At 43.6% G+C, this 12214-nt stretch overlaps 1 protein-coding gene across 1 annotated transcript in view; it reads left to right on the top strand.

The window, feature by feature from the left end:
• The window catches only part of PIGL (phosphatidylinositol glycan anchor biosynthesis class L), a 61268-nt gene that overhangs the window by 38234 nt on the left and 10820 nt on the right, over window positions 1-12214 (top strand). The window contains exons 3-4 of the mRNA XM_083806466.1: window positions 1993-2083; window positions 8248-8315. Coding sequence (XP_083662592.1) covers window positions 1993-2083; window positions 8248-8315 — 159 coding nt within the window. The remainder of the gene's footprint in view (window positions 1-1992; window positions 2084-8247; window positions 8316-12214) is intronic.

Below are 12214 nucleotides of genomic sequence, written 5' to 3'. Positions count from 1 at the left end.
AGGAGGATGATCTTTATCTGTCTAAACTAGTTAAAACCTGCTCCACTACCCGACAGCCTTTTTGGAGACAGCCCAATAAAGCTGAGTGCAGTGGCTCTGACACCAAGAGCCTCCTGGACATCATAAATTCCAAGCCCTGTTTTTTTTCTGACCTCTTGCTGTTGGAACACCACTCCTGCTTTAATGAGACTCTTCGCTTCTTCCACAGCTCCGTATATCCACTGTCCAAAATGGGCAATGGTATTTGCATTGTAAGTGGCCAGTGGAGAATCCCTTTTAGACTAATTTACCACTTTAATATTATCTGATTAAGCCTTCACACAACCTCAAAGGTACCATTCAAGTAACTGGAGCGCTTTTAGACTTGCACTTAGGCTCTGCTCAGTGTGCACGTTACTTGGGGTATTTTAGTTGAAGCACATTTTTAAAATGTGCTCTGTTTAAAGCTTGCTGTGACATGGTGGGACTTGTAATACCTTCAGGGCCACTTCATCTTCAAACACGAGATGTGAAAGTTTTCGTCTCGAGCAGATTAGATGCAGATTTGTTAACCTGATAAGACAGCCACTAGATGTACCAAAGAACCTTTCCTGTGATGAAAATCAACGCCTTGTATACATCAGACGAGGATGCTGTCTGCACAAGAGGGAATGGCAAACAACAAGAAAAATTTCTGTTGCTGGTAATGTCACTACTGGGACCATAACTAGAATGGTATAATGTTATTACTGTAGAAACGCTGTCTCTTGTTGCAGAGGTTTCTAACAGCACATTATTTTGGCCCATGCTGAACATGGGTATGTAATACAGTGGTTAATATCCTAATGGCCAGTTTGTATTTTAGGTTCCTCCTTTTACTACAACTACTATTAACAACAGGGGGAAAATCTGTGGCCAGAAGACCTCTTGTGAAAACCCAGGCTGAGCTTTATTTTGGAATGTGCCAAGGAGACATTTTCCTGTTGTTTTGTTGCAGATGTTAAAAGTTCTTGCTATCTGGGGAGTCAGCAAGGCACTAAGAGCGTTGGGAAGTGACGCTGCTGCTCGCTGCAGCAAACAGCTGGATCACTTCAGAGTCCAACCCGGTGTGTCTGTGTGAGAAGGCTGTGTAGTCATTTTTGCTAAACCACCTCACAGCAATTATCAGACTATCAGAGGACGGAAAAGGTCTGAGAAAAAGACCAGTCAGTTTAACATGTCATCATTGGTGTTTAGCAGCTGCACGTTATGCTGTTGTTACTAATAACCTAACTTGGCAAGCAGTATTTTCTTGGCATCATTCATACATAATTACTGGGGGGGTCAAATTCAGCTCTCAGTTGTGTAAATACGGAATAATTCTGTTGGCTTCCTGGTGTTATTTTGCATTTGGCTCATGGTCCCTGCCCCTAGGAGCTTGCAATCTGAAATACCCAGGCAGAGTGTTCGGTCACAGATGAGTTGGTATGCAAAGATTAAGAAATTGGATGAAGAACTACTATCAAATCCATGCAATGTAATTACAGCTATGTTGTCCTTTGGTTGAGGTTAATGGATTATTCCTGTACAAATGAGTAGCACTTTGATTGTTACTTTTCATATGTAATTCACCAGCAGATTACAATTGGAAAGTCTTTGGGGAAAATGAGTTTTGAAAGGGCTTTTAAATAAAGATCTAGTAGTTATTTCTTTGTGTATAGAGAGAGACATTTGACAGGAATGAACAGAGAACAAGAATTATTGAACAAAATAGGTGTTGCTTGAAGTAAAGCAGTCAGAAAGTCTACCATAATGGTACGAGAGAGAGCTTCTACAAGAAGGTTGTTCTCTGTTGTTTCGCTTCCAACTCCCCCAGTATACAAGCTTGTAAGACTCTTACGTAAGGTTTGGTGGTTTTATATGGTAAATAAATTTTTCTTGATTTCAGTCTCTGATAAGAGGATCTCTCTTTTCTGGCATAGTCTTTATAAAGTTCTCAGGAGTTAAGTGACTAATTTTCTTCTTATTTTTTAGGGATCTTCCAGATAATCCTTCTGTTGAATGGGACACACAGCTCCTCGCTGCCTTTGTGCTGAAACATATAGAAGACAATAACATCAACCTGGTAATGTGAAATTCCCTACCGCATGGGCGGTTTCGACGGTACTTTTGAGCTAGTGTTCTAGGCTTTCCCTTCACTCTGAAAGCTTTCTTTGAAATCTTCGAAGTTAAGGTTTTGCTTCTTTGCTTTAGTAACTCCTCAAATGTTTTCAACATTTTAAAGCAGTATTTTGCCACTGTTGCTAGCTTTTGATCATGAAGAAGATCTGTCTGGGATTTAGGCTTAGGTTTAGGCTTAGATTTGAAGTGCATTGGCAGTCATGTATTAGAGGGCTAGTTTAGCAGGCATGTCGGTCAGGATTGAAGGGTATTGAACCACAGTTCCTAGGAATAGAGTTTTTTCCACAGAATGGGAAAAAGGTACGGAAAAAGTTGCGCTCCGTTCTTTTCTGTTGAACCTTGCTGTGATCATGCATGTCACTGTCACACACTGATCAGCAGCAAAATCACAAAACCCTGAAAGCCTTGCAGCAATGTACAAAACAAGAAGCCACATCTCCTGTAGCATGAAAGCCCCATAAGAACGAAAAACAGCAACATGCGTCTGATTATGTATTGATTCTATGTTTAATTTTCCATGAAATACATTGCTGTGCACAGAGAAAAATCCAGTTTTCCTGGAGTCCTTTTGTGCCTTTTGATCCAGTGGAATAGAAAAGTTTTAATCTGATCTGAAAGCTCCTAACACAAGAGGATTTGTATTGCATGTTTGTGACTCTCCTGGGCACTAGGACAAGTGCACCAGAATCCCAGCAGAAAGTCTGAAAACACTTAAACTTTCTCTAGATGGTTAGAGAGGGTTAGATCTTTGCCTCAGAGGAAATTAAACTCAAACTGTTTGTGCTGGGGGAGGCAGGAGTCTGGTACTTACATAGCATGAGCTGAAAAATCCGGTGTGGGGGTTTCAAAGCAAGAAATACGCACAACCACTAGTGCTCACCCTGCTGTGCTGCTGGTGGAGGGTGTAGCTTTAGTAATGAGGAGCACTGTGGCAGGGCCCATTGCACTCCCCTCAGCAGTTCCCTGAGCAGCAGTGAGGACAAATTACTGTAGCAAAACACGTCAGCAGCATCAGTGGCCCCTGAAGCATCTTCATGGGAGTGATGGTAATGAAGCACTCTGTAAACTTGCATTATTTTAAGTGTCACAGCTAATCACGCAGGTCTCAGATGTCTGCTGTAATACCTTTCAGGAAGGAACAGACCTAGTCTGCCAGCAATGGAAAGCAAGCACCTAATTGCCTTTGTCCGACATTCAGCATTTTCAAACTTCAGAACTTGCTGTTTGCCGGTCTTTGAGCATCTCTGCTGTTCTGAGACAACGGCCTTGTCTTAAAGGGTAAACTGAGTCTATTTTTCACTAATGTTGACATTGGTAGAATTAACTTAAAACATTAACAGAGCCTTGTCAAAATGTAAGTTAACAGGGCTTCAAACCCAGCAAGCTAACAGTGGAGCTAACATGATTGGAAGATACATATTGTCTTAGTTATCCCAATGGGACAACTTTCCCCAGTTCTCCCTGTAGTCTTACCATAGACAATGATATCTCTTATTTACAGAACACGTGTGTCATCTGGCAGTGGAGAAGCAGGCTGCAATTCCAACGTGTCCGAAAGGAAAGATTGCAAGGCATGGAGTTACACCATGCTATGCATATTTTTGTTCCATTGCATAGTTACTCATTTCCTCAATTGCCCTGGAAGTCCAAGGGTAACTCAATCTTTTTGAGAGCTACAGGGACATATTTCATCCAAGCTGTATATTAAATAGTGCAGACATAGAAATTAACAGGTGGTGTACTCCATGCCAAAACTAATTTACAGACTTTGGAAATTATTTCCTGCCTGCAGTATTTCTAAGCAAAACCCAGTGTTGCTGGGAGAGGCAGACAAGGATAGTGTGTCTCAGTCCATATTAGAAAGTATTTGGTGTGTAAAAAACAAGTTATGTAGTGCAGTGCGGGCCCCAGGCAGCCTCTGGACTATGAAATTCTGCTCTTCAGGATCTCATGTTTGGTGATAGCAGAGCTTAGATTAGGAGGTAACATTCAGACTGTGTTTGGAGCAGATGCAGTGCCAAGACCAGCATTCAGCAATACCACGTTCTTGTAAGATGTAGGCCGCTATGGATTGAGGGAAACATCATCCATTCAACTGCTTGTGGAAGAGTCCCATTGTCTTTGGTCAGCTCCAAATCAGTCAAGAAAGCCAAGCTTTTCTACAAATTGTGTTCAGATAAGAGCTTGTGTCTTAGAGGGTGAGTTCAGCTCTGATGTTTTTGATCTTGGACTCCACACTGCCCTAAAATTCAGGAGCATTTGAATGTTTGATGTTTATGCACAGTTTTCAGCACTTTTACAGAACAGCGGATATGAGGTGTAGCATGTGAAGTTTGCCTAGTGAAGGCAGCAAAGCTGGGACAGACTTTGGTATCCCTTTTCCTCCCTTCTTCACCTATGCTGCAGTCCCCTGAATTGCGCTTTGGGATATGTGAGTGGAAGACCCCCAGGACCTTCTGTTCTAAGAGCTGATACATGAGTTTGACTCTTGCTGTTCAAACGCAATGGACGTTAGATTGTTGATAGTGTTTGATTTTTTTTTTCTGTCATCCAATTGTCCATTCTTTTTAATCTTTAGCTTCTCTAGTTTAGTAGCAATAAGAAACAACTCAAAAAAAACACCTTCACAATCAAGGATCAGAGGGAGCTTGAATGTCACTGGCCTTTGCAGTGCAAATTGGGACTACGACATGATGTTCAGAGAAAAGCTATTAGAAATGGAGTTTCTTGCTGTAGCATTTTATGAGATGGCCTTTTTTGAAAAGGAAAGACATTTCTATCCCCACCAGTGTACTTGAGCAGATGTGTTCTCTGTTTGAAGCGCTAGATGATGCCAGAAAGAGTGAGGGAGACCCACAGCTTTGAGTGCTTTTCTTCTCCAATACACATGGTATGTGGAGGGATCATGGACTACAGACCTCTCAGGAGTTTTCTCTTCTGCTAGCAATTGAGTAATTTCCTCTGTGCTCTCCCCCCTCCGGAAGGGATTTGTGGACCTGTTTGTGTTGGCTGCTGCTCTAGTTTCCACTAGTGAAAGCTCTATTTCCTGAATACCAAGGTCACCCAGAAGAAAACCCAGCAACACCAACGGCAGCAGCTCCCATTTCAGAACAGGTGTGGGGAGGGAACTCCCTCTTGCCCTGAAGATTTCATTGAGCAATAATTTCCACATCAAGTGTATTTCCTATCCTAGCCTTTTGCTCCCAGAACTGGCTAAGCCTGTTTTTAACCCAGACAGTTTCAAGATGTTCAGGTTTTTTCATCCTGCCCTGATTGTTTGCTTGATTTCCTCAGCAGCCTGGTTCAGGTTAAGTGTTCAAAGCAAGCACACCAGCTAGCTGCACCATGTGGAAGAAGCAAATGCTCCCATGTGAAAATATCTTTAGCATGTGAGAAAGAAATTCAGATTTGTTATCAATGAAATTAATCCCTGAAGCCAGAGGAATATATTTCCATGTGATTGCTGCCTGCTTTAAGTCAGGAGTACCACAGGGATGCTGCAGAATCAGTGCCTCATTAGACCACAGACCTAGAAGCTCCACACTGGATAGGTGGGACATCACGACTCGGTCAGAGTCAGCCTGAAGGATCTAAGGGCAAGGGCCAGTGTTTCAGAGATGACCTCTTTGCAGGTAAAGTGAATGCCACTGTGGCCAGGTCAGTGTGCAGGTAATTGTGCGCACAGATTTGTATACCTGAGGAGGGAGGCTATTCAGTTGCAAATGTCCTAACAGTAAATTAGACAACATCATTTGAACATTAACTTCATGCGATCCCTTTAATTGGTTCAGATGTTACGTAACTGGAGCAGCACTAAGAACAGCAGCTCTTATTTCAAAACAGATGTGGAGAAGGAAAACCTCCAAAGGTGTTTCTAAACAGATAATTTCCACGTCAAGAATATTTACTAACCCAGCTTCATGCTCCCAACACAAAGTTTCCTAACCCAAAAGTTGGCCTGAACCAGTTTTGTCAAAACAATGTTCAGCTTATTTCATCTGCTCACTGCAGTCTCTTATCTTGGTCTTTGGTTTGTTCTCTCATGTTCCCCATAGAAGAGAAAATGTGTACTTTGGCTTGCCTTGAGTTTTTAGCTTGGTTTCCCAAGGAAACAAGAGTATTGCAATTGTATTTATGTGTGTGTGCATGTGCATGTTTCAAAAGACTTCAGAGCACATTAGCCAATTTCAACCACATTTGACAGCAGAGTAGTAATCTCAAAGATGTTGTATTTGTACAGGTTACATGGACAGAAATGGTCAGGCAGAAGAGACAAAACCTCTCTTTGTCCCTGTTAAGTTAAAAGGTTTAGTGCAAGCCCAACCCGGGGCAGACTCACACTGTTAATCACCTGCTTCGGAATTTATTCTGCCGGCGGTGAGATGAATACATTGCCATCTTAGGAGAGTGCCACTCTAGGTAGAAGTGACTTCAAGCATGTTTTTTCTTATCTGTAAAATACAGGGTGCTATGCTGGCTCCCTGAACTGTGCAGAATTCAATAACATCTTTCCCAGATGAGTTGCTCAGAAAGCTGATAATCCTAGGGAGGCCCGAGCACCATGCCAGACCACGCAGTCCCTGCAGAGAGCCTCTCAGGTAATGCTGAGGTACAAAAAAAAAGCAGCCAAAGCAGAAGACATATTTTTTCTTATAAAGGGGATGACCAGGAAATGCTTCTTAGTACCTGAACAAAACCACATTGGGTCCCCTGACTTCCTGCTGTTTGGTGGCAACGTTGCTACAGCCACTGAGCAAAGTGGAAAGTCTCAGTGCGGACCTGTACTGGGTGGGTGGGTTTATAAGCAGGTTTGTCTGGAGTTTTTGTTTTTTGAAGTGTTTCTTATCACTGCCTCTGTGTTTCCTCTCCCTCTTTACACAATATCTCCTGTGTTTGAGGGCCTCTCCTGTTGGAGGGTGGAGTAGAAAGTTGCAGGACGGGCAGGGTAGCTTTTGATCTTCCTTGATCTTTAACCCAGTACTTCAGGCCCTGCTTAAAGAATAGATTTTGAGAAGGGAGCTGTGGTGACTAAGCAAGGCAATAGCATTTCCTTCCCTGAAGAGAGAACAAGCTGGCGAGGAAGCAAATATTGATTGAAATGTAGGGAGGTTATAATTTCTTCCTGGTCACAGGGAAAGGAGCTGTGAAGAACTCTGCTGCTTGGCCTCTCCCTCAGTGAAAACCTAACTTTAGGCTGTTCACCATCTGGAAAGCGTACCAGTAGCACCACAAATACCCTGTCTGCTCTACACTCTGTGCTGCCAGTTTGTCTTCTAGGTTGGGAGCAGGAGCTTTTAAATACCCTCTTCACAGTACTGGGCAGAGTGAGCCCTTTGGGTGGGTGCTTCACCCCTAACACGTTATTGGTAGGTTTGAGGGCAGGGAGCCAAGGGTACTCTGTGCTTTGGACAGTGACTTGTTAATGCTGTATTCGCACATTACTTCTGCATTATGGAGTTCCCATTTCTCCCTGCAGAGAAGCAAAAAAACAACAGGATCTTCTCATTCAGCTAACAGCCTGACTTGGTTGTACAAAAAGTGAAGTCAGACAATTCTTTAAAAAGGCTTTGTCTCATACCAGATTATTTTATCACTATGTTATCCTGTGATGAAACCTCGTTACAATCAGGACAGTAATACATAATTGTGTTGCTGTTGTTAGAGCAATATGTCCTGACTCACAACACAGCAAACTATAGCCTTCACCTTGCAATCCACAGGCATTCTGGTATGTTCTCAGATCCAGGAGAGGGTGATTTGTGGAGCTGGACCACTTGGGTCAAGACCAAGTTTGCATCAGATCACTCTGAAAGTAGCCTTGGGACCATAAGTAACAAGTGCATCCTGCCGCTGGGAACATGATCCTTCTCCTTTTCCTGTTCTTTAAGCTCTTAGACTAGGTAGTCATTAGTTCCAAAGTGTCTTCACTTACTTGTTTAGTTGTGTTTCTATAGCATGAGTTCACACACAAGGCCTTGTTGTGCAACACGAAAACAACTCTTTAGAGACAATGGGCTGGGGCAGTGCTGCTTTAGATGTCGAAGCTGGTTACTGCGCTGTCTCTTTCTTCTTCGAAACGTTTATTGTTTCTGTGGTTTTGTTTTGCAGGTGGTAAGCTTTGATGCGGGAGGAGTGAGTGGTCATGCTAACCACATTTCTCTTTACACTGCTTTAAGGTACAGTGTTCTGCGTGTTTCGTTGGAGGCCTCGCTGTAGTGTTACAGCAAGTGAACGGGGTGTTTGTGTGTCAGCAGATAATGACTAGCTAGAGCCAACAGAAGTATTAACTTCGCTGTTACACCTGAGTTCTAGGCCATGGGACATGATACTATTTGGAGGAAGTCCCACAGTGTTGTAAATGACCCACAACATCCTTTATTATTCCACCTGCTGGTGCTTTGCTAGTCTTCCTTTCCCTGGGGCCTCTTTTGCTCTTCCTGTTCTTGGTCCCAGTGCACCAGGACCTTCTGATTCTTAGCACTGCTTAGTGGATGCAGTTCCACTAAAATACGCAACAGATCACTTTGCATTTCTGGTTTGAGTAGTGTGTGTGAATAGCTGATGCCAGAGCTGGGGCTAGTTGGTGGATTTTGGAGAGGTCTGCACCATCGTTCCAGAGGATGTTGCCATCCCAGCTGGGTATCTGCATTTACCGCTTTGGGCCAAGGATATTGCTTTCACTAGAGCAGTTCCTATTTACTGCTCCTCATAAGTCAATTCATTGTTTTACCGCTTTATTCTTTAAATTCTGAGAGCCTCTGTCTCTGTGCTGTGATGTAGGAAGGATGCTAGACTAAAGTTTCTTGTATTAAAATCACCCAAATGTTTCCTAGCAAGACAACTGTATTTTAACTGTCTGTTCAGTCAGACTTTATTGTGTCCTAGAGAGATCTCCCCCAGAGCTGCCCCTGCCTTTTCCAGGTATGAGAAGAACTCTTTGCAAGTATATCTTGTATTTTTAGCACCCATTTGTTTTCTGAATCATCTGTGCGATTCAAATAACTCTGGCTCTACAACATCACAGTCATTTGCCTTTCTCGCTTGCCTGACGAAAGCGGCAGTGCCACATAACCCTTATGTGACCCACGGAGCTCCTCGGGGAAGATGCTGAGAGTTTTTGATCCTATCTGATGCCTAGAACTCAGTGTTAGAGGAGATCACGTCCTTTTCCAGCAACTTCTGAAATATCCTAACAGAAAGAAAGGAGGTGAAGTTAAAGCAAACAGTGTGTTTGTTTGCGTTAAGCAGGGAGATGCTTTCCAGCACAATGTTGTTTGTGGAGTGAGTGAAGGACAAAGATTGATGGCCAATGCTCACACCGTTGGCACAGAGGGAGGAGAGAGCTTCCAGCTGCCTGGACCTCAGTGTTTGCTAGTCAGTCGCCATACAGCCAGCAAATAGGAATAGAGGACAGACTGTGAGGTGTTCCCCTACATCCTGAAGAGATACAGGGAAAACAAGCTAGCAGCTGAACTGTGTACAAAATGTGTAGGAAGAGCTCTCAATTTTGATCCCAGCTCTTCTGCTGTCTCACTTTGTGGCTGTGCAGAAATCACTTTCCCACCTTCGTACTTTAGGTTTCCTGAGTGTGCACTGGGCTATTAACCTTTTTCTTGTCTCAGAGTTTGTTACTAGGAAGTATTCATTATCTGCAAGCACCTTGAGCTCAGATCTTTGTATTAGTCCTTAGTCTACAGCAGAATATTGTCCTGGGCAGATGGGATGTCTGCTGATAATGGCCACTGGGGTATAAGCAGCTCTCAGTAACTAAGGGCTGGTTTGTCTCTTGTCTCTTTTCCGGTACTGAATCAGCAGAAATAAGCATGGCAGCCCAGTCATCTGCATTTGGCAGGAGTGATGCTGTGGCCACTGAAAGGTTAAGTTTATTTTTAGTGGCTTGCTTGCTCTCATTATTTTTCAGTTTGTGTCATGGAGGAAGTAGAGCGTGACTGTATCACTCCTGATTTTCAGTACCCTGATGAATTCTCGCGTATCAGCTAGTGCAGGCAGCGCTGGGAGCATATGCTGAGGCTTCTCACATACCTCCCTGCTAGCAGGGCTTTGCAAAACAGCGCTTGCTGCCCCCAGGGCCCCAGTGCTACATGGCAAGAAAAAGGCAAATGAACTCTTCCCTCCCGGTATCATGTGCAATGTATTTATTAACCATCTTTAAACAAGGTCCGCAGGGTTCTGCCTCCACTGTGGCTGTAAGTGGAAAGGGTGAAGCAGAGGGCTGGTGCAGCGATCCTCAGCTCTTTGGGATGCTCCCAGTCTATGGGGGATCTGCCTTACGTCCACTAAGAGGTTTCTTACTGCGGGAGCAGAGGTACAACAGGACATATCCAACCTGCAAGTGCTTGCTTCAGGAGTTAGAAATTATTGAACAGCATCAAGGAACAAAACAGTTCAGGAAATGGTCATAACTGAGCAGATACTCAGCACTATCTGCTAGGGGTGTAAATATCCCTCCTAGGGTCTGGGACAGAGGTTGTGTTCAGAGGAGCAGGAACTACTTGGAATCAGTGTGCCTTACACTTGCACTAAACATCCTCTTGACACCTTGTGGGGAGTCCAACTGCTGTTATGTGCCTAGGCTTCAGATCTGTGCCATGCCAAAGTTCGAGGGTGGATTTGTTCCTTTGCAAGGGAAAAATAAGGAAAAAAAAAAAAAGAGGAGGATTGCTGAGGAACAGATTTCTATTTGATTTCATTCTCCCCTGGGAGTATTTCAGTTCTGCCTTCCAGACTGGAAAAAAAAAAAGTCAAAAAAAAAAAGAACACCAAAAAAACAAACAACCCACTACAGCAAAGAAGGGAGAATTGGACACAGGCCTCTGTAGCTCTGTTTCTTTCCCCATGGCCTTGACTTGGCAACATCATTCTCTCATCCCCGCGACAGGAGCTTTCCCTCTAGCCAAGAGAGGCTGGACCCTGTACACACATCCACAAGGAGGAGCAGGTCTCGAGTGACATGACGGTCACTTAACTCCCTTTCTCAGCATTGGGTCAGTAACTAGGCACTACGATAATAAGCGTGGTAAATACTACATGACAGGAATATTTGAGAATCTCTCTTTCCTGCTATTTGAAATGGCAGTCTTTGCACTGAGATCACATGTAATATCAAGGAGTTTTAATTTTGCACGTCATCGTGCATTTTGATTTTATACAAGCCCCCTTGCCCAGTAGCCTAGCAAATGGAGGGCTGTTGATTTTGTTGTTGGCTTGCTTAAGGTGGAGAGGAATGGTCTTTGTGAGGGGGAGGCAGGACCGTACCACTTGTTTTCTTCAGTGAGCAATCAAATCCATTTCAGCCCAGCTAGAACAGTAAAGAATAGTCCTTGTCTGCTTAGGGCAGAGCAAACTGAGTGGAAAATAGGAGGTGCTATATTTAACCACTGTGCATTATGTTGTTATAGCAACTGCATCCATAAAACTTATATCAACGATGCCGTATAAAAAGCTACATCAAAGAATCATTAGCTGAGCCTATTCTCGTCAACTCCATTTGGAAAAACACCTCTCAGTCCTGCAGGATGTTTCTTACCATCCGTCAGCTCAGTGGTAGGTTGTAAATGAGACTGTGCAGAGGTGATATTTGTGAGCTTAGTGCTTTATCTCTCTTGAGTTGGTTATGATGCAGCTTGAGTGCCACCGATGCCTTTTTGCACTTAGGTGTGACAGCCTGACTTTTGAACGCCCCATTTATGAATGCCATGGGACATAGCGTCGTGCAGGTGGGTTGCACCAGGGCTCCTTGAAAGAGGAGGATTGGTTAAATGCCAGTTACATGTAAGTATATCAAAACAATGACCAGTGCATTGTCCAGACAAATCCCACAGACTCAGTGGGTACAGCTCTCAAAAGCCAGCAACCGGATTACACCCCTACAAAGCACAGTTCTGCTCGAATTGAGTCTCCAAGGTCGGGTCATCAAGGACACATTGAGCAAGAAGCAAGCTGTTTCTTCAGTGATTAGCTTGATGATAGTGAATGGGACACCATCTACCATTTTTATTGGTTATCTTCTTACAGTGCAGGGCTAGAATGGGACTCTGCTCTCTCACTCCTTTTA

Source organism: Anser anser (genome assembly GCF_964211835.1).
Source record: "Anser anser genome assembly, chromosome: 20".
Lineage (NCBI taxonomy): Eukaryota > Metazoa > Chordata > Aves > Anseriformes > Anatidae > Anser > Anser anser.
This window is presented reverse-complemented; position numbering and strand designations above follow the sequence as displayed.